At 38.3% G+C, this 23514-nt stretch overlaps 2 protein-coding genes across 3 annotated transcripts in view; one reads left to right on the forward strand and one right to left on the reverse strand.

Annotated features, from left to right (window-relative positions):
• The window catches only part of znrf1 (zinc and ring finger 1), a 40105-nt gene extending 27172 nt beyond the window's left edge, over positions 1-12933 (forward strand). Inside the window, exons 3-5 of the mRNA XM_084396964.1 lie at positions 6061-6166; positions 8176-8267; positions 11193-12933. Coding sequence (XP_084253090.1) covers positions 6061-6166; positions 8176-8233 — 164 coding nt within the window. The 3' untranslated portion in view covers positions 8234-8267; positions 11193-12933. The remainder of the gene's footprint in view (positions 1-6060; positions 6167-8175; positions 8268-11192) is intronic.
• A 115-nt stretch (positions 12934-13048) lies between these two features.
• Positions 13049-23045, reverse strand: ldhd (lactate dehydrogenase D). Of its 2 annotated transcripts, none has more exons than XR_014625990.1 (11): positions 22861-23045; positions 22515-22627; positions 21347-21488; positions 21022-21163; positions 18987-19146; positions 18696-18895; positions 18061-18189; positions 17155-17277; positions 15980-16070; positions 15785-15896; positions 13049-13696 (listed from the first exon to the last, which is right to left on the reverse strand). XR_014625990.1 is itself a non-coding variant. In XM_084396963.1 (11 exons), exons 1-11 carry the CDS (start codon positions 22942-22944, stop codon positions 13531-13533), a joined length of 1467 nt encoding a protein of 488 aa, XP_084253089.1. In that variant the 5' UTR covers positions 22945-23043; the 3' UTR covers positions 13052-13530. The 2 variants fall into 2 exon arrangements, 1 of the variants encoding a protein (XP_084253089.1); XM_084396963.1 differs by having other exon boundaries at positions 13052-13696; positions 17150-17277; positions 22861-23043.
• Between the last annotated feature and the right edge of the window lie 469 nt (positions 23046-23514).

Consider the following 23514-nt stretch of genomic DNA (forward strand, 5'->3'; position numbering starts at 1 on the left):
AGACAGACAGACAGACAGACAGACAGATAGATAGATAGATAGATAGATAGATAGATAGATAGATAGATAGATAGATAGATAGACAGACAGATAGGCAGACAGACAGATAGACAGACAGACAGATATAAATAGACAGACATATAGATAGATAGATAGATAGATAGATAGATAGATTGATAGATAGACAGAGAGATAGATAGATAGATAGACAGAGAGATATAAATAGATAGATAGATAGATAGATAGACAGATAGATATAAATAGATAGATAGATAGATAGATAGATAGATAGATAGATAGATAGACAGAGAGATATAGACAGATAGATAGAGAGAGAGATAGATAGAGAGATATAAATAGATAGATAGACAGACAGACAGACAGATAGATAGATAGATAGATAGATAGACAGAGAGATATAAATAGATAGATAGATAGATAGATAGACAGAGATATATAAATAGATAGATAGACAGAGAGATATAGATAGATAGATAGATAGATAGATAGATAGATAGATAGATAGATAGATAGACAGATAGATAGATAGAGAGATAGATAGAGATATATAAATAGATAGATAGATAGATAGACAGACAGAGAGATATAAATAGATAGATAGATAGATAGATAGAGAGATATAGATAGATAGATAGATAGGCAGACAGACAGACAGACAGACAGACAGACAGACAGATAGACAGACAGATAGATAGATAGACAGAGAGATATAAATAGATAGATAGATAGATAGATAGACAGAGAGATATAAATAGATAGATAGATAGATAGATAGATAGAGAGATATAAATAGATAGATAGATAGATAGAGATAGATAGATAGATAGATAGATAGATAGATAGATAGATAGATAGATAGATAGATAGATAGATAGATAGATAGACCATGAAGAAAACAAATTGTGTAGCAGAAATGTTATTCTGTCCTCTGAAAAACTCTCTCTCGTCCCCCTCCCCATCTGAGAGCTAAATTTAACAGCAGGTATTAAAATATCATCATGCATAGTCCTGGCTCGGAAAAGACACACTGGTCAGCTCACATGGGCCCTTCAGAGTGTAAAACACACACTCTCACTCACAAAACTGCTTTCAAAGTAATAGCGTTACCATTTCACGGACCGAACCGAAAAGCCTAGACACAAATCGACTGCTATCCGGCGGAAAGAATGGGGAACATGATTACCAACAACTTGAACTAAAAGGCCTAACGACTGATCTCTCTCACACACACCTGTCCATTCCTGTAAACTAGTGCAGCTCCTCTGAGCTGCTGAAGTCATCGGCCCTAAGAGGATAACAAGCTCAAGTGCAGGAGGGTGTGTGTCCTGCTGTCGTCCAGGGATGTGTATGTGTGTGTGTGTGTGTGTGTGTGTTTGGTTTGCCGAGACCAGCGTCTGGAAAATTGTGCAAGCGCTTGAGGATTTTTGAGGAGCTAGAATAATTGCTTTTTTTTCCCCCTTTTTTGTTCCTTTATAACTCACAGACTATTACACATCTACCTGACATATTTTGATTTCTAGAAACATTTGTATGTGCAAAAAATATCTGTTACTGTAATTAAAAAGTAACTGTAATTAATATTGAATTAGATAAAAGATCTATTCGAATGAGTTTAAAAAATATTAATGAATACATATATCTTAAATAAGAGCACACAAAAAGTAATGTCAACATTAATACTTATTACTGAATAGTTGTATCTTTATTTTTATTAGTATTATACGTATACTCATTTTTTATTAGTATTATTTTTTGTCAAAAGTCTAAGTGAGACATTTAATTATTCAAAGTATACATATTTTAATTATGGGATACATTATAATTATTGGATTATTTGAAAACTTATTACTATAATATACTAACAGTAGGGGTGTGACGAGATCTCGTGTTACGAGATCTCGCGAGATTAAAACGCGACGAGATTTCTCGTCGAGGTAAAACTTTGTCTCGTGAGTTGTTGTGATGTCAGTGTGATGGAGCGTGAGGGTGAAATTAGTAGCCTATTGAAGATGCCCCTGCCACTTTTAAATAATTTGTGTGCTGGGCCAATCACACACACACTCCGCGCACACACACACACACTCACTGTCCCTCGCTCACTCACTCGCGCGCGAACACACACACACACACACACACACGCTCACTGGCGGGCGCACACACGCACACTTACTGTTGCTCGCACTCTCACTGTTGCTCGCACTCTCACTCACTCACGCACACTCACTCTCGCTCACACTCAACCCGTCGTGGAGGACCGTTAAAGTTAAACATGCTAGTCTTTCTGTCATGATGTCCTGGAGCATCGCAGACGCGTAGGTTGTTGTCGCCCACTATGACACACTATTCGAAATGAAACGATCGAATCTTGCGTCCCGACGCCCGTTGTCCTTTACGAATCTCCACGAAACGGATCGTGCCAAAATCGCGCTAAAATAGTGTAATCTGAACCAGGCAGGTAATAAACATTTGACCTATCGCGCAAAGAACCTATTAAAGCACCAAGACATGGGAACAGTATAGCTAACATTCACATATCACAAGTCATATCGACATCGCAATATTAAAGGAGTCATAATGTTGTGTTACCTTGGATACCCAAATGCTCTATTATAGTATTTTAGGCACTTCTAAAAAAGAAAAGTGGAAAAAAAATCAACACAGAGCCCCTCAGACCCTTATTTCTAAAGGCATTATTGTCTCGCGAGATCTGATGCGATGTTTTGGCTGTCGTGGACGGTCATTATAATAATGCAAATGAGGGGCGCGTTTATTGGTTGCAGGAATGTATTTGACTACTTCCAAGCGGTACAAAAACATAGACAAAATACTGCAATAGCTCAATAAATGTGACGGTACTTATTGTTAGTGAAATTGTAATCACCTGTGAAAAAATACACCATTGCCATATACATTCTTACAGAAGCCCCACTAACTGAAAGCTATTTTCAAACTGCATGTTTTGCATGAGTTTGGCTAATAATGTTTAGTGGTATATTGTTTTCATACTTGCATTTAAACAGTTTTAGCCACTGAGCATGGACTCCTGTACCGTCACTACTGTAGCTGCTAGTGTAAAACAAAGTGGAAAGATGTGGCTAGCATTCGTAGAGTCCATTCCCCGTGTTTACCTCGAAGGTAACGTTACATACAATAGCCGCATTAGCTGTTAGCTGCTATTTGTTAACCACAGTAGAGCAATAAAAACACAGTCTTACCTTTTCAATTTCTGGCAAGTCCCTGATGGTTGGGATGGCACCTTTTCCCAAACGGAGCTTCGAGGCCAAGTTCGCCTGATACTGCCCCAAATTTGTAAAAGATTCCGGTGTAAAATGTTTAGCACACACACCTAACGATACGCCACTTGAAAGAGTTGTTGGGACAGCGTCATTAAAAATGAATTTCATCCACTGTTCCCTGATAGTTTCGTCCGTTTTTGGTAGATAAAACACATTTGCATGTTGTTTGTGGCAGTCACCCACAGAGCATCTCAGGTGTGCACTCGATTTCTCCATCTTTCTCGAGTCAACTAAACTGAATCTGAGGGGGAGAGGGGCGGGCTTGCCGCGGCATAGGTTTGCGGTGTCCATATTTGGTATATCCTCCCCCGTCTTGACGTCAAGAAGGGGAAGAAATCAAAATCTCGTTTTTTCGTGCGCGTGCACGTGGCCTATTTTACAAACCCCGAGGTAAACAAACGCTTCACTTTTAAATATCGGCTTCCCGGCCAGTGTATAATCATTATGCAATCATAACATACATTGATTCTCGTGGAAAAGTGAAATTTCTACATTATGACTCCTTTAAACAATGTTATTAAACAATGTTATCGCACATCGCAGCTTTTCCTCATATCGTGCAGCCCTAGTTAGCTACTGCCCAAAGGTCTCAAATGCTGCCAGAAATCGTCGACATGCTTATATTCTTGAAAAAGAACATGACCATAATCTTAGTCTGTTCTGTGTAGTTAATTTTATCTCTTTTTCATGCTTGAAAAAAAATTGTTTCTGTTTGAACTTGTAGTTTTGAGAGAGCAGTACTTTGATTATGGATACACTTACTGTTTGCATTTAAAGTGTTATTTCAGTTATTTATATTTATTTTATTTATACTGTTTTATTTTTCTTTATGTTCGATTTGTGGAAAGGAGTTAGATTTCTCATGTGAAATCGTACAGGGGAGAAGCCAGACAGTAGAGTTTATAGCAAAACATTTTGCAGTGTTTGCATGTCCTTTACTGCATAGAATTCATTAAAATAGAAGTAAAATAACATTCATTACAAGTTGATTTCAAAATGAACCTAAATTGTTTTGCATTTTGTGATTTTCAGTTGAATAAAAGACTATTTTCCATTCATATATTTCATCATTGAGGATTTCTTAAAAATAGTGTAAAAATCTCGTCTTGTCTCGTTCTCGTGAACCCAATCTCGTGTCTTGTCTCGTCTCGTGGAGTAAGCGTCTCGTCACACCCCTAACTAACAGTATATACACTACTATTCAAAGGTTTAGTTTTAGTTTTTTTAAAGAAGGATGCATTAAACGGCATAAAAGTGACAGAAAAGACATTTATAATTTTACTAAATATTTCTATATCTAATAAAAACCTGTTCTGTTCATCAAAGAATCCAGAATTTTTTTTATCATGTTTTCCACAAAAATATTAACCACCAAAACTTCTTTCAACATTGATAATAATGTGTTTCTTGAGCTGCAAATCAGCATATTAGAATGATTTCTGAAGGAGTAATGATGCTGAAAATTTGTTAAAATAGACAACAGATATTTTACATTGTAATTTTTTTTCAACAATAATGTTATATATACTTATAATTATACTTCAAATAAGTTTAATCTCAGCCTAACTTTGAAGAAACGTAGCATTGTCCCGTTCTCCATCGATTCAGCTCAGCTGATTTGTATTTGGAGCATACATCTGCTGTCTGTTCTCTATTCATTCCCGCCATCATCTCCTGTTTTTCCCAGCTCACCTCTCCTTGCTTTCCACCCCGTGTCGTTCCCTCACCCTCCATCACATCCTCTCTAAACTGCAATCAATCTTTTGTCCCGTCTGCCTGCTCCCTGCACACAAAACAATGGATCTCCATCCTCCCTTCTTCACCATTGCTTTTTCAGCAATGCAGGTGATCGGCCATACTAGTTGATTCGTTATTGCATATGTTATTAAGTATTAATAGATGACTATACAAATAACTAAACTGAAATGGAAAACCTGAATACAAAACTCGTTATACCCATAAACCATTCAAGAGGAAACGGCACAAACCAATTTGTGTCACATCTTTCAGGTGGTATTGTACCTCTGTGGTATGAGATTCATCCTAAAGCATTCTGGGAAAGTGGGTTAACCCTCAATCAACATCCTGCATTCACTCAGACTCCATTATCCTGTCACGATTCTCTAACCTTCTGTCGGTATTTACCACACTCTTCACCTTTACACACACAGAAACACACTCCAACACAGGTGTTTCCAGGGGAAGCTGCGCACGTTACGGGAAAGGAAGTGGCCCGTTTCATTTTCAGGCGCATTTCCTGCGAAGAAGACTTTTACTGGAAACTAAAACAGGCTGATAACGGCGTACGTGTTTGTTTGTGTGAGTCATTAGGCCGGTACGGGCATGCAAGTCAAATCGTGTTGGTTGTTGCCCTTGAGCTATTAGCAGAAAATGAGTTCACACCTCGTCGCCATCTCCACCACAAACATACACTGCAGAAGCATGAGTAACTGTCTTTAACTACTAGTTATGCTAACTGCCAGCCCACCTCACTTAACCAGCCGTCATCTACCGCGAGTGAGAAAGTAGAGGAACACTGTACGCTGCATTTCATGCGTCTTTACTCTCCGCTGCCCCCTGCTGGCAAACAAGACGTTTTGAATGATTTCATGAATCTGCAGTGCCAAACGTCCCATTCAGAAAACAGTTGTGACATGTTGGTGCTGCAAATGTGCCGCAAAAAGCTCCTTAAGGATTGTGCATACTATTTATATTTAGAATGAAATGCTTGTGTATGTTATAGATGACGTGTTGTCAAGAGACGCAGGAGAATGTGTAATATGTCTCGAGGAGCTACAGCAAGGAGACACCATCGCTAGACTGCCGTGCCTCTGTATCTATCACAAAAGGTGAGCAACAAAACATTTCTTTCTACTATACCTCTAAATCATCATTGCCACCACTGCATATTGAACAATCAACACAACTAACTACCAATAAAATGTTTGTGATCATGACAAACCTCCTTGTGTCGAACCTATGTTGGTCTAATCTTAAAGAGGACATATTATGCTTTTTAGTGTGTAACGTTGCTGTTTGAGCATGGAAAATGTCTCACAAAGTCACTCCAAAGGGAGTTATTCTCTATATCAGTGCGCACTGTTTTTGAACTCCCTGAAACGCCTCGAATGTAGTCTCGAGTTTTCTTCTGGGAACGTTCATGTCACAATATTCCTCATTTAAATCATTCCCGGCCAAGGCACACGCAAAGAAAAAGGGCCTGGTTGAGTAAGTTAGTAGTGGTTTGAAACTCGTGGTTATGGTAAGAGGTGTGGCATTTCCAAAACACACTCAAAACGGTCGACCTATCACGGCACACTGGTCCAGCCGACCAATCAGAGCACATTGCACTTTTCATGAGGAGGAGCTTCAGAAAGACAGGATCTAAACTTCATGCAGCGCCGCACAGACCGACAGGCGTCTTGACTTCAAGCAGTGCATGCTGGTTAGAAATCTGTCTGGCTTGAGACAGCGCCGACGTATGGCGTCAAAATACCGCGAGAGCGATTCGAGAGCAGACGGCTTGTTCATTCTGCGCAGCTTCTCCAGAGCGAGAACTTCTCTTCACGATTGGCCGGATCAAGTGCATGACTACGATCGCATGCGTTTCGTGTTTATTCTGACACCTTAAGTTCCGCTAATGCTCACAAATAAGTGTTTTTATAACAGTAAAAGCTCTTTTCATGTAGTCACGATGTTATAATGTCATGTTTATCTAAAGAAAACTGATTTAAAAAACCAGACCCCACTTCAATGGCATTGCAATTGAATAGGCTTATGTTGAACTTTATTCTTGTACAAACAGATGCTGTATTAAGCAAGGCATAAAGTATTGAATGAAAACTGTGTATATGACAAATACTGCATTTAATTCACCTCATCTGTGATAAAGTAGGCAAACACCTCACAAGCGTCACTGCAGGAAGCAGAAAGTGTCCGACTTCACGTCTCTGTTTTCAGCTCCTCCCCGACTGCAAGCGGCATCTCTCTGCGATCGGTTGCATCCAGCCGAAGTCGAACACACTGTGTTACTGACAGACTGGGAAGAGAGGAGCTGCAACCATGTAAAATATGTGAAAATAAATAACATTCAAGCATGAAAACCTATTCTAGCAGCCCCCCGAAAAGAAGAAATCAAGACTTTGTAAAAGGGCATCATAGGTCCTCTTTAAACATGACAGGAAATGTTAGCTTTTAGCCCGTCAAATGAATGAGAATTAACAATCTACTTTCTTTTTTTTTTTTTTGCTGAACACGAACACAAACCTTGTCATATCCTATATATAATTATGTGATTATGTAACTATATGATTGACGTTTGATGTCTGTATACGGTGTCTCAGCAGGAGGTACTGGCTATTGAATAGCACACTCACACATATGTCTGAAACCGCAGACACCTTGAAAAGTGAACCGATTGGCTGGCTGGTGTTGTTTTGCAATCAAACAAATTTGCCACAAGCAAGTTATAAGCTCAGTCCTAACCAGGCGAGACGCAATAAAGCAACAACCAATAAATCCTTTCACTTCTAAGTTAATGCTTTTGGCCGAACCAGCTGCGACTGGCAAGACATTTGTGACTCTTGCTCGGTTTCTATATCCAGTCCAGAATCCCGCTTCACATCGCTGTACGTTAAACATCAAATATGTTCAGATTGGCTGTGATTTTGTCATTTCCTGCAGTTTCTGCCCTTTTAGTGAGGACGGAAAAATTATTTGAAGCTTGAAACTCATTGTGCCTGCTTAGGACTTGCGTAGAATAATTTAAAAGCAATATGCTACTGGAAATGTTGTTTTTCTGACATAGATTGCATTAATATTGAGCCTAAACTGACATTTGTATCATATTTTTCATTAGCTGTATAGACTCCTGGTTTGAGATCAACCGCTCCTGCCCTGAACATCCTTCAGACTGACCTCCATCATCTACTTCTGCTAACACTGAGAAAGGTGAACCCCATCACACAAATGTCCACCTACATGCAAACACGCCTCGATAATCTGATATTTCAAGTAATCATTTTATATTGAATTTTTTTACTTTATCAAACTGTAATTAGCTGCACTATCTTATCAATTCAATGCACCACTTTTGAATAGACTTTAGAAAGCATCCTCCAGAGTAGCAACACAAATCTTTTTTTGACAAGCTTTTATCGTAAATATCGTCTGGAACATTTTTAGACACATAGTAAATGTGAAATTAACACCTAAACCCCCCTAATGGTCTCATGACCTATTATGAAGGAACTAAACTTGCTATGCGATGCAAATGAAAGTTTTCACACTTGAGGTTCACACTTGCATTCACAAAGATCTAGAACTACTTTTATAGTATAATAATAATAATTTGCTGCATATGCAAGTTTTCATACTCCAGTCCTCTATGAAAAATTGCATCCACAAAGATCTACAACTCAGATCACTTCAATAATAATAATAATAATAAATATAATACCACAAATTATATTAATATGCAAATGAAAGTTTTCGCACTTTCACTCTGTCAATGGCAAACGGTGACGACTTTAACAGGGTGTACGGAGTGCCTCTAAAATGAGAACAATCTATAGAATGAATGATTCAATGAATTTATTCATTTATCGGCACCTATTTCAATGTAACTGAAGCAATCTTTATTTGAAGCGTTGTTACTTTGAAAATGTGCTTTACTGTGTTTTGCTCGCTACCGTAGACATCTGTTTATATCCGAACTATAAACTTTTATCCCAGTATTTCCGTGATCATTCAAATGTTTGTAACACAGAAATAACGATAATGTGTGTGTGATAGACACAGGAGAATAGTTGATAAGAACACGTTGTTGGAATCAAGATCGCGATTTTTTTTTTTTTTTTACGATTAATTGTGCGGCTTTAACTTATGGTTTAATATATCAAATATATATACTTATAGCGTAGCTAATAAATACTATTATTTTAAATATAATTAATTATAATAAATCTAAGTGTAATAATAAAAAATATAAGCATTCTTTAAAAATAAGTTGAAGTAATACAAATTGATGAAAACGCATATACTATCGAATAATAATCTCGGATAGTTACAGAAGATTTACTTACAGTATATAAATATTATATAAAAAAATATATTTACAATGTGACAATGGAGACAATGAAATACTATTCAGTTATGATTCTTTCTCTTTTTTTCATTTGATTTAGTTTTGTATCAAATACAATGTGATTTTCGGTGATCGAGATCTGGCAGCAACAGCACATTTTTTCCGCTTGGGCGAGCGATTCGCGGACCGCTTTAATCCAGTCCCCTATTTGCCAGCCAACCAATGAGAATGCAGAACAATGATGACGATGCATAACAAAAGATTGTAGGCGCTAGAGCTGTTTGGTGTGTTCAACTTGAAGCGACGCTGTGCAGACCGATCGGTGTATGGCATCAAAGTAGCCCAATAACGATTAGAGAGCAGACGGTTCAGTAGTTTATAGTTTATATTACAGTATACTACGGATAACGTCTCGTTTTCTTGCCCCCTCTACATACTCTGTGTTCTTATCGATGTGTGTTCAGTCTGCATTTTGACCCAGTATATGTATATATATATATATATATATATATATATACAGTGCTATGCATAAGTTTAGACACCCATGCTAAAGTTGACTAAAAAGAGGAACTAAAAAGCCTTTGGAATTAAAATAGCCCCACATCATCACATAGCCTTCACCATACCTATAGATTGGCATGGAGTACTTTCCATAAGATCATCTCTCAATGCAAATCAAACCAGCTATTAGGCTAACTGAAATAAAACCAAATTTAATTCCAAAGGCCAAGGGAACTTTATCAGGATGCATAGTATCCTGGATCCATGAAGTAACTGGCCTTTAAAAATAAAAATCTGCCTGCCTCTATGGGAATTTAACATAGGGGTGTCCTGACTTATGTACCCTGTATTTTAAGGAAGAACATTTATTTATTTACGATACATTATTCATTCACAAAGAAAATTGGTGTCCTTAAAGGTTGGATTTTTCCACATTTTTTTAATTAAGGCATTAAGTTCAATTTCCAAAAGATGATTTTTTATTCCTCTTTTTAGTCAACTTTAGCATGGGTGTCTAAACTTATGCATAGCACTGTATATATAGGGATTTTAGGGATGCACGATATATCGGCCACCATATCGGTTTCGGACAGTATATGTAAAAAAAAATTGTTGTTGGAATCGGCCCGAAAAGATAATTTGACCGATATATTAAAGCCAATAAATAATGGATTATTTAAGCTGATGCACACTGTTCACCATGATGTTTTAGAATTTCTTGAAATATGAATGGAATCACTTTGAAAAGGAAAATCCAATTCAGTGCCTGTGTCTGTTATATAGGCTACATAAAATTATGACATGGTGAGACTTTTGTTTTTGTTATCAGGCTCTCAAAAATTATATAAAAATTTGGATTTAGATTTATCTGCCAATATATATCGGTTATCGACTTTCAAATGTAAAGAATTATTGTTATTTCATATCGGTGCATCCCTAATATATATATATATATATATAGGCTACAGAAAAATTCATTGACGTGGTATTGAAAGGAGGTCTGCTGCCAGTTGCATAAACATAGCCATTATTTTATGACAAACTAGCAATTAGTCAAAGGGCCAATCAGTCTTCAAATTAGATCAATCTATGTTTTTATTTTTATTTGATATAGATATATATATACAAACACACGTTATATGTTACCCACACCACTGACTTAAAAGGTCTGACCATATTCAGACCTGCTCCTTAGACCCCTGACATAAAACAAGACCAAGTCTGAAAACACCCTCGGGGTCAGTATAATTCTTATATTCCTTCTTTGTCTCTTTTTCCTCTCACTGTAGGGCACTTTATGGACCTAAACCTGGATATCCTGACACAAAAAATAACCAAATAAATCAATCTACCAACCAATTCGGTCAAACCTACGGAAACGGAAACGGAAACGTGTCATCGCAAAACTGAACCAAATAAAAGCGTTCATCCAGCCGACGCCGTCATTACTACTTGCATCCCAGAACCTCCTATGCGCTGTGCTAGAGATTGCTAAACTGCTAACCGGATCCCCCACGCCAACCACCAACACCGGATCTCTGGCTTTGGATAACATCTCGTTTTCTTGCCCCCTCTACATGCTCCGTGTGCTTGTCGACGTGTGTTCAGTCTGTATTTTGACCCGGTCCTCTCTCCTTGTGTATGTAATCAGATGGAAGGAAATGGGAAAGAGGGGCGGGGCAACAAAAAGGGCGGAGCGATAAAGGGGCAAGGCACTAGCGTCAAAACAAGTAGGAAGTAGAACACCCTTTGCAAACCAATCCAGAGGCCATACCTGTCCTGTCAGTCAAACCATGCTGATTAGAGGAGCCATAAGGGGTGTGGCAGGGGGCGGGGTTTCATAACCGGTTCGTGGGAGGAGTTTCGTGTGCCGGTTCACTAGTTAGTGATGTGTTGGACAGCCGGTGGATGTAGATTTACTTATTCTGTGTGTGCATGTGTGTGATCATGTGTCCACAGGCGGGGAAATGTGTAAATTGTGTTTCCTGTTAGTGCCAGAGGAAGTCCAAGACATCAGTATGTGTGTTGGGATGGGGGTTTACGGTCATAAACGGAGAGAAATACACTCTCAGTCTGTCTTCAAATGTTTACAATTCACAGTAGATGTCTTTCCCCCTTGGATTCTGAAACGATAAGAAGCTCAAAGCTATTTTCCTAGTTTCATCTGCAATTTTTGGGCAGTTATTATGAAGCGCTGACCATAATATTCGGACAATTTCCCTGTAAAAGCCTTGAGTACGTATTCAGTGTGTGTGTGTGTGTGTATGTGTGTGTGATTTCAGCTTCTGTCCATCTTCCCATGTTTTCTGTATATGACCGACCAGCTTGCGTCTGGTAAGCTAATGTTGCTTCACTACTGTATGTAAAACCCAGATAAACTGGTGTGAATCTATTACAAGATCATTTCTATGATCTGCATTTACTTTTTATTTTTGAAAAATCTGTGAGAAACCTCACAAGAAATATATTTAACCTTCAGGATGCCTCCGTCTACTGTGTAAACAGCAAGCACTGTTAGAAAATAATGTTGCAGAAATTGTAAAAAATAATAAAAAATAAAACATTTAAAAAACGAAAGGCGTAAAATGAAAAAGGTAGAAAAAATAACTGCAAGAAAATATTTGACAACCTATTACTTTTTGTGTTGGATAGAAGTAGAGCATTTCTGAGGTTTGTTTTCCTGCTTTGTGCCTGTAAATGAGGGCATACAAACTCCATCCATCAAAACAATGGATAACAATTTCGCCTCACCGTGTAAAACAAATCAAACAAATAAACCGAGTCAGGTAGCGTAGTACTATCTTGTGCAGCATGGGCTGCAGAAAGTGACTCGGCACTCTCGAAACCCATCCTTTTCTTATTTTTGCGTTCAAGTCTGTTATTTTGTATGTTTTTCTTTTCTTTTTTTTTCCAGGGATATGAACGGATGCCTGTTTTTAGGAAGTACAAATAAGTGTCTGATGATTTTGATGTGCAATCTGTGGGACGAGTAATAATGATGATGATCATACATATAATTAAAACAAGATGAAATAAGACCAGATGTTGCTTTCTTTTAACGATCGGTCCATTGCACACACACAACCAAAGTGTCAAATAAATCCCAAAACTGAATTTTCTAAAAGAACGAGAAGAGACAAAACCATATTATGTGAGCACTTTTTATTTTCTGCATCGCATTTAGCTCATCAGATGTTGAGTTCTGCTTCACAGAATCTCTTTCATAAACAAATATATCCATTTCAGTAATAATTATATTCACAGATACGTAGGAGGGGAAATGGCCAGACTAAACACAAGTTTGTCAAGGCACTATGATTTCACATTAATTCATATTTCAGAATGGTATCAGATTGCAAAATAAAAGAACTGAATAATCATTTTTCAAGGCTCTTAGAAAGTTCTGCCATGTACATTCATACTGTGTTTTCAAAATGATGCTACATAAGACATTTTGTACTTCATGTAGAGAGCTTGAGTGATTTGCACCTTTCACAAAGAAAATGCAGATTTTGGAAATCATTATTTATCTTAAAATCTCAAACAAACCTCATTCCCCTGACCACTAGTGGTCAGAAAGTTTAGTGCAGAGTATAATTTTTAGTGTTCTGTGTTGGTTTGCGGTAATTACAACACCTTTCCAGGATTCATAAGGTTTTTGGGGTCCAGGCTGGCCTTGAGGCCCTGCATGACCTCTATGGCCAACGGACCGACCTCTTCCCTGAGCAGAGCCCGCTTTCCTTGGCCGACCCCATGTTCACCGGTACAAGTCCCATCCATCGCCAGTGCCCTCCTGCATTGAGAAAGACAACAAGAGAATGAATTAATTCACTGTGTACTATTTTAGGCTATGTCTGCATTAACCCAGCATTGAAAATGCTGTTTTCGCATTGTAGAGTGGATTGTGAAAATGAGTTATTTGAAAACCATGATACATGTTTATGTAACGGACATAGGCCAGTAAGAGCTGTGCGCATAAACCTCACTCCCCTGGCCTCAAGAGGAACGTTAGCGGCTGCGGTCTTTAGCGTCCGCAACTCCCACGCCGGTTATAATCCCGCTCGGAGCAGGTCGAGTAGGAACGGTTACATTTGGTGCCGTGACCCGGATGGGAGTGAGGTTTAGGGGGGCGAGTGTAACGCAGGCCAGTAAGAGCTGTGTGTAAACCTCACTCCCCTGGCCTCAAGAGGAGCGTTAGCAGCTCCCACATCGGTTAGAGTCCCGCTTGGAGCAGGTCGAGTAAGACCGGTTACATTTAGTCATGTGACGCATATTGTACCTATTGATATCAGTTTATACCAGCATGTGCCTGCTGTGTGCAATTCGCTAACACAGTGTTGCTAACGATAAATGTACAATCTTCATATAACATTCCTGGAAAGATTCCTCGCAATTGCCGTCCTGTATCAAAACAGGGCAATTTTAGACCATACATGGAATGGCGATTGAGAGCAATATGGATTGAGAACGTTTTGAAATGAAAACGCTGTTTTAAAATGAAGCTGGAATGTAGTCTTAGGGTGAAACCAGAAGCACATCTGGCAGTCTTGATCAGTTGTGCAGCTGAACTGTCTGTCCAGTCCAGTTTCGATTCGCAGGTGTTTCCACCTCCACATTCTCCATCTGAATGATGTCGACTGGTCTCGGGTGCTCCCTGGCGCAGCAGAAATCCAACACCTACTCATCTTGTTCATCCAGGTTGTACACACTGTTCGACATGACAAGGTACACCATTGTATTGTATACTCTACCCATAATTCTTGCTGGAATAGAAGTCTAAATCATTTTGTGAGGCAAGCAAAATTATGGAACAAAAGCTGTTGATTGAGCTTAACTTAATGCAGGAATACACTACACGATTTCCCCCACGATTTGAAATCTGGAGGAGTCGAGGCTAGTTGCCGAAAGTCAGAGCCAGTCTGAAAACGTTGGCCAATTGACAGATTTGACAAAAAATCAAGTGTATAATGGGCACGGTCTCTGATTTTTTTTTTTTTTTGCTTCAGACTTCGATTCCATCCAGTCGGAGGAAATCAAACGTGTGATATTTCGAGCCAATTTTATAACACATTTTATTTGTCAAACGCATGTTTCTGTATGAGATTGTTCGGAATGATTTGAAAGTTGTTTAGCGTACGATGCCCAGTTTTTCTCTGTAACTTTTTACAAAGGCGGCAAGTGTGTGATGCCTACTGTTTTAAGATCTGCTCAGATTTTAAAAGTTGTGTAGTGTATTCCAGTCTTTAATTGATCCCCACACTTCTCTTTTAAGAGTCAGAATGGTATTGAAGGTATTGGTTTATGGAAGTTAACAGATTAATTTAATTTGCTCTCTGATACTAGCTCTCCACACAAGTTCAGCCCGGTAATGTTTCTTCTCCTCTCAGATTTGCTCTTTCAGTGTGTGAACACTCCTTTGGCAGGTAATAAGGCTATAGTTTTTGAAAACTTGTGCTTTTACAGTAACATCATGTCTGACATTCACAAAAAGGGGCAAGTCCAACTCAATTTTCTCCTATCTGGACAAACTCTTGCTCATCAGGTAAGCCAGATTTCACTGAACCAAATGAGATTGCGGTGTTTGTCTTCTCTTTGGCTGCTGGTCAGTGCCGATCGCACATCCAATGTACCTGACAGACAATGCACTTTACCCATAATGACTGAAGGCAGGTAGCCCTTTATTATTTCCAAAGCCAGACACTAGAACCTATGTCTGTCATTGTCAATATACACTCTCCAAATGGCAGAAGACATTCTGAGAAATAATCCTGATATTGATTGGTACACAAAACAAAACTGACAATAGGCACAAAAGGTGCTGCCAGTCCCTCTCAGCCGCCTCAGAAGATCAACACCGCTGAAAGGAATTAAATAGAAGTACCTGGCCAGTCTCTCAGTGAAGGAGTGAACCCTTTGCACCTCGTCTGGGTCATTAGGATCCAGTACCATTAAACAATGGAAATTTCCATCACCTACATGACCTGCAATAGGACCTAGAAAAAAGAAAAAAAACATAACCGTATTATATCAGCAGTTTAAAAAACACTAAATGAGAAGATCAAACTAGGCAAGCTACCAGTAAGATTGTTGCTGATTAGATCTTCCTTCGTCTCCACTATAATCTGAGGTAGTCGTGAGATAGGCACGCAGACGTCTGTAGAATATGCCTGCAAGAAAATGAGCACATTTTTGTAAGTCATGTATTCAAATATTTTCTCTTATTTCCCCCAAATAGTGTAAAACTGTCTGTGGCTGTGTGGTGCTTTCATAACATTGCTCTGTTTGCAAGAGCATTCTGACCAGCCCAGCATAGCAACTGGCTAAGTTTGGGGTTTGGCTGACCTATGGCAGAATGTTTGGGAAACCTGTTGGAAAAAGCAAATAGATATGTATAGTACTGTATGAACAGACTGACAGGAATAAGAAATAAAAAAGATATATTATTTATATTGTAAGTATTTTAGTAGATTATAATATCATTATTATTATCATGTTATTTTAGTACATCTTTGCTAATTAGATCTTCTTTTGTCTAGGCACACATAAATCTGTAAAGAATGCCTGTAAGAAAATGTCCAATTCCAACTTAAAATTCATTGACATTTATAATTAAGCCATATTGTTGGCTGGTTTTCCTTAAAAATAATGTGTAAAACTGTGTCTCTGGCGCTTTCAAAACATTACTGTTTGTTTGAGCATTCCAACTCCAGCACAGCAACAGTGGCTCAACCAATGGTGTGAGTTTGGGGCAGGGTTATCTGTTTGGTTGACCAATGGCAGAGTGTATGGGAAACCTTTTTGAAAACAGTCATTATTTTTGCAATGCATTATGCTCAATCGCATTTAATTTAATCTTGAGAAAGGACACACAAAAGGACAAAGTAATATTGATCTGATCTACATTTATGCTAAAGGTATTTAGCTTCTGGAACTCATTACTATAGTTTTAAGTTTTAATATAATATACTAAAATGTTAAGTCTACTATGGTTAATAATATAATGTACAGTATATAATATATTATATTATAATATAATATTAGTACACATGCTTCCAATCCTAAAATAAGCTAATATTATGCAGGAATTCATACCTCGATATTTTTAGAAGTATAATAAGCATTCAAGCTTCAATATGATTAACAAGTCTATATGTCAGTCTCAAGTATAAAGTATGTATTCTAAGTTACAAGGAAATAAACTGCACTTGTCTGAGTCAGAATCAAGTCATGCAGTAAATGTTCCCACCTTACATCCAGGCCTCAGGGCCAGGGCAGCGTACCATGCATCATGACGGGCTTTCCACAGCCGGCTGCGGGTCTCCTCATCTTCCGCCCAGGCAAAGTCCGACCCTCCGTTATCACGCGTGATCTCCTCTAAACACAGAACATAATGTTTTTGCAGATTCTTTCACATATATTATCTGTTTATAAAAAAGTATGTTCAATATAGTATGAAAGAAATCCGAACGTTCAACATTCGTCGTGTTGTTATTGTCATGTGACCTACAGTGTCAGTTGCGTTGCTTCACTGCCATTAGCAACTCTTCTCCCATGGCCTTGTGGTATAGTAAATTATCCACTGGATGCACACTTCAGAATCTCATTAGAAGTAGTATGTCATGTGAGCCAAGTAGTAAATGCGAATTGCATCCGAAATCGCACATTTGGTTTGAAACTTAGTTTGTGACTATTAAAAAAAGTATGATCTATATAGTATGAATGTGTGTAGTATGAATGGAATTTGGACGTACTACTTCCACCATGTTGTCATAATCATGTGACCTATGGCATCATTTGCATCGCTTCACTTCCATTCACTAATCCTTTCCCGTGGCCTCATGGGATAGTAAAGTGTCCATCGTATGCGCACTTCAGTATCTCACCAGAAGTAGTACATCATACGGGTACTTTTCACTTACTGTTTTATGAAAACTATGAATTCGGACATACTACTGAGCTCACATACTGTTTTTCACCTACTATATAGTATGGAATTAGGCATATTCCTGAGCCATAGGCAAGGCTGCTATCACTACCTAGTGTACTATAACCAAAGCTCACCTAGTGCACACTAAAAACCCTCTAAATGGCATTGTTTTGCATTTGTAAAATACAGTTTTTGTACACATTTATTTTTTTGGTTTTATCCACAAATACCTGTGATGGACACTTGCTCTTCCATGCTCTTGGAGCTCCCATGGAACTCCAGGAAGAGAGTGGGCATTACGGCATAGGACAGGTTGTTGAAGAGATTGCAGGCGTTTATCATCACATCATCCAAGAACTCTGCGAACGAAACATATCAACACCAGTTAAGTTGTGTGAGGCCTTTGTGGGTAGAAAGTCCAGGGTTAAAAAAAAAAATTCTCACTGCAGCCTCGATTTAAAAATCGAAGAGACCGGTCATGCCTGATTACTCATAAATTGGATGGAGCTACTGGTGGAATGTTTTCCCTGAGTGGACTGCAAAAGAAGAAACACTTTGTGGTTCTGAGAACCAAGCAATTCATTAAACCCTTGACTGCGCTCGGTGTTGACTATGTATAAGGACGGTGTTTCCTTCTGAATGAATGTTTATCTTATTGCAAGAGCCTTTAATGAATAGATTAAAATGAAATGAATAGAGTTCTGGACTAAATCACACAGCTAGGCATGCATGTAGTTTCGAGTGCCACAGTCTGTGATTTTACAAGAATACAACACAAGAGACCAACTGTTCTTTTGTTATGTTACATGCCAATGGCGGCAGCACACCAAGCACATTGTGACCATGTTCTTCAACCTCCACTCACCTATGCGGGCGATGGGCACTCCAGCTTGCAGAATCTGAACGGTGCTGTCCACCGCTGATTGGACGGATGGAAAGGAGCAGACAGCTGACACCATACTTTCAGGAATACCATACAATCGAAGTGTGGCTTTGGTAATGATTCCCAAAGTTCCCTCCGAGCCCACAAAAAGGTTTGTCAAGTTGTAACCAGCTGCTGTCTTTCTGAAAGGGCATTGCATTGTGAAAGTCCATCAAGTGTAGACAACAGTAGGTTTAGTTCAACTCGAAAGATGCTTCGAGTTTGCAGTCATACCTTGGACGACGCCCCCTGCCTGCTGTGTGGAGGACTGCTCCATCTGCTAGAACTACCTCCAGGTTCAGGACGTTCTCGCGCATTGTGCCATAACGGACGGCGTTTGTGCCTGATGCGCTAGTTGCAGCCATGCCGCAGAGAGATGCGTCGGCACCTGGATCTGTGGAAATACATTCCTTAACCATTAATCATTTCCAAACATATAACACAAAAATAAAACCAAGTTTAAGTTCAAATGAAGGCCCGTTCGCACCAAGGACGATAAATATAACAATAACTATACAGTAATCATCCCAATTCCATGAGAAAAGGGAAGTCCACATCACAACTATAACAATAACGATATAGGAATATCAGGAATATCAGGAATGATATTTTTTTCAGCTGATTAAGGTTGGCAGCCAATCAGAATCCAGAAGCCAAGCTTCTAATATGGCAGGCAACAAAACTGCAGCGCTCGCTTATAATAAACAGAACAATATTGTGTGTTGGTGTGGATGTGTTGTAACCCCTCAGGTCCTACTCGCCTAAGACTCTGTAAGACTGGAGAAACTGGAAGAACTTTCCCTTCACCCCTTTTCCCCCCATCTCTTCTCTCTCTCATGCTGAGATCACCCAAAATTCACCTACACATCTATATGGTTTAATGTGAACAATTATCATACAACACTATACATGTTTGGTATCATTTGAAATGTCTCAGTGCGACTGGTACAAAGGTCTCAAAGGTAATAAAGTTTTTAAATGTTTAGAGATATCTTGCTTACAGAGGAGGGTGGGTCTTTCATGCAAATGACATCCTGCCCTCAAGAGGTGTAAACTCTGGAGACCGTGATTAATGCAAATTCCCATTGTTGGCACAGTCTTCCATTTGAAAGAGGTTTCTGTCTTGGTCTGAGTATTTAAAGAAATGTTTCAAGAGGCTCATGGCGATTTGTAACCAGATTATTATTGTGTATACTATTTTCCTGAGTCAGGTATGCATCTTTTACTCTTTACTTCAGAGCATTTGATGTTATGTATTGATTATCTTTTAACTGATTCTGTAATTGGCATGATACATTTACCTGACTAAATTGTTACATTTGATTTTATTCTGACTTACTCTGAAATGATTGATTCTAGTAGATTACGTTAAGTCCACAACACCAAAATTCTACGCTCAGGTTGGTAACAGACTAAAATACAGCTTAGGTGGGGCAGAGGAGCACAACGCCTGAAGTTTTAGAGATCCGACTAACACATTGGCATTAGTCATGTATACTTAGACTGTAGAAGCTAAAAATGGGTTTTCTGTTTAGAACAACAGAGTGTTGTTAGACCAATCTAAATAGGGGTGAGCCTCAACCTCTGATTATTGTATAAGTGTACGTGTAATATACACTATAAGTGTAATATAGTCTTACATTAATTATGTGTGTTTAGATCTATGGGGACTAAATAATATATTCTAAAATGAGCAAGTAGAGTACGGCCGTCTAGACTATTAGTCAATAGCCTCTGTCTAATGACCGAGACTGACAAGCTTGTGGTTATGAGATCATATACCCAGCCGGTGAGAGACTCAAAGTGTTATAGGAATCCAGATGAACGAGTGTAATTGCAATAAAGAGTTTAATAGAATAATCAAACATTCACCTAAATTTAATGATCTTCAAACATCATTTAAAACCTTTTTAATTGTTGGAGTCAGATGAAATAAAGAGGTAATTAAATGACTTTTCCACACTTAAAAGACAGTAACACGCAGAAACCTTCACCCGTTTATCGGAATCTGACGTTGGACCGTTTGGGCGGGCCTTACACCTCGAACCTGGGTCTCTGGGAGCGCCTCTTGAGATCAGGGGAGTGAGGTTTACACACACAACTCTTACTAGTTGGCCTCCGTTACAGATGCAATTATAGACATTGCTATAGTTATCGTTCTTGGTGTAAACGGGCCTTTAGGCTTTAATTAATCTGTGTATTCAGGCATACAATTGATTTTATTTATGTGATCTACTTTGTACTTATAATACAGAAGAATTTGACAGACCAACAGGAAACCAGAGGCCAGTGTCACGCAGGTATGAATTGAGTCCTTTGCGCGTCACACCTGGCTCCACCGTCACGTCAAAATCCTCTTGGTGAAGATCAAGGACCTGGTCCATTTTTCTCAGACTGAAACACACTCCACCCTAACAAACACACACACTTTTTAAAAAAAACATTAATAGATGTGCACTTAAGAAAATTTATCAAAATAGCTAAAAATAAGGACAAAATTAAATACTTTTCCTTTTTTGAAGGTTAGATTTGAAGTCTAAAACTTGCCCTGTCACAGTCAAACTCTTCTTCTGTCTCTTCTCTACTGGACCAACCTGCAGAGCACCAACACCTCCCTCCAGGCCAGTCCCTGTACCAAATGGGATGATGGGTAGTTGGTGGTGGTGACAAATTTTGGCAAGAGCACTGACTTCATCTACAGACCGAGGAAACACCACCACATCTGGTGGTAGACATCTGACATGGCAAGAAAAAAAAACAGGAATATGTAAATACCAAATCAGTTTTAAATGTTAGATAATTTGTATACTAAATGTTGATGTTTATTTAATTTTGCAATGAAACGGAAGTACGAAGCATCCAATCTTCCATATTGAGACACACATCCATGATTTGATACTCGGTTATTATCAATGTTGTAAACAGTTGTGCTGCTTAATATTTTTTTTGGAACCTGTGATACCTTTTTCAGGATTCATTGATGAATAAAAAGTTAAAAAGAACAGCATTTATTCAAAATATAAATATTTTCTAACAATATAAATCTTTACCATCACTTTTTAGCAACACATCTTTGCTGAATAAAAGTATTAATTTCGGTAGTCTATATTCTTACAAAAGATTTCTATTTTACAATAAATGCTGTTATTGTTTTGTTTATTTACTTTTTATTCATCAAAGATTCCGGAAAAAAAGTATCACAGGTTATAAAAAAAATATATTAAGTAGCACAACTGTTTCCAACATTGATAATAAATCATCATAGAAGAATGATTTCTCAAAGGATCATGTGACACTGAAGACTGGATTAATGGCTGATGAAAATTCAGCTTTGCATCACAGAGATAAATTATATTATAAAAGTATATTAAAATAGAAAACCATTATTTTAAATTGTAATAATATTTCACAATATTACTGTTTTTTTCTGTATTTTTGATCAAATAAATGCAGGCTTGAGGAGCATAAGAGACTTCTTTCAAAAACATTAAAAATCGTAATGTTATATATACTGAGGATTGATTTATTATGCCTGTGGATCCACGCTGTAGATGATTATTTACGTCTGGGTTGCAGGAGGGGGAAATAAAGTTGCATGCTGGACGGACCCACACGACTGTTTAGTGAATATGTCGCTTGAACTACTTTAAATCATTAACTCGGACGCTACAGTTGGTTTATTTGTACTTGAGGGTGGACCAACTGCTTTTACAACATTTAATTGCAGGTGGCACTCACTCAGGTATGGCAGTGAAATCTTACCTGTGCACGGACTCATCCCTGCCGTGCTGTTCTCTGACAGCTGACCCCACAGACACGCCTTCATCCCCGCTAACCGAGCGAAACGATGTGATAGCCCGCTCGACGGCTCCAGTCTAACATTATCAAAGAAAGAAATGCACTGACTGTTTACCTGAATTACTCTGGTGACAGGTACGTTAATAATAATTATTATACATTTTATTGTAATGTTTACATTTATTTTTAATTCGTTATTTATAACTTGTGGGGAAAATATTTTTACGTTTCGAGATTTATTATCTGCATAAACAGACTGTCTATTTATTAGAATTATGTTATAGTGAACAGGAATGATGCCAGAGCTTACTTTAGCTGAATATCTCCTGCACCTCCCGTAAGTAAACGGCAGCCGTGGAGAAATTAAGCGTAGGGCTTGTCTGAACGAGTTCATTTCCACTTCTTACTAAATCCGTGCTGGTTCTGAAATAACCAAGCTTTAGTGCATGCATAACGTCAGTTAAGAGTGTATATGTAAATATTCTTCCGGATCAGCGTAACTACGTCACGCCTCCTCTGAACCTCAAGCCCCGCCCTGAAGATTGGGCTTTGAGTATAACCAGAGCCCGTCTCTCTGGTATAACTTATTCTCTGATATAACGCGACCTTCACCCAGTAGATTTATCTGATTTGCTGAAAGACAGAATATTTATAAATGTTAATTAGCTTGTCTGGGTGAATACGACGTCAGGTCAAGTCAATATCGTCGGGGAAATGGCGGAGTTCCATCTCTTATTTAACAACACAAAATACAGCAAGGTTTTTTTTTTAACATCAAATCTTAAAAAAAGGAAGAAGACAGACATGTGCATCAGTGAATGTTTTGCTTTTTTATTTTTGTAATTAATCTACGAAGCACTGTAAAAGTTTATCGTTACATATTTTTACAGACAATTGCTATCATATTTTGTGCAGGCAAGTCGATAATTTCATTTTAAATAAAAACCCTGACAATGTCACTGCT

The sequence above is a fragment of the Rutilus rutilus genome, assembly GCF_951802725.1.
Source record: "Rutilus rutilus genome assembly, chromosome: 23".
Lineage (NCBI taxonomy): Eukaryota > Metazoa > Chordata > Actinopteri > Cypriniformes > Leuciscidae > Rutilus > Rutilus rutilus.

Excerpts from the sequence above, each read along its gene's own strand:
- ldhd (XM_084396963.1), bottom strand. The coding sequence starts at position 22,944 with ATGAACTCGTTCAGACAAGCCCTACGCTTAATTTCTCCACGGCTGCCG. Across the intron at positions 21,164-21,346 it reads GAGGTGTTGGTGCTCTGCAG|GGTGGAGTGTGTTTCAGTCT; the intron begins GTTGGTCCAGTA and ends TGTGTTTGTTAG. Across the intron at positions 17,278-18,060 it reads AGAGCAAGTGTCCATCACAG|AGGAGATCACGCGTGATAAC; the intron begins GTATTTGTGGAT and ends TTCTGTGTTTAG.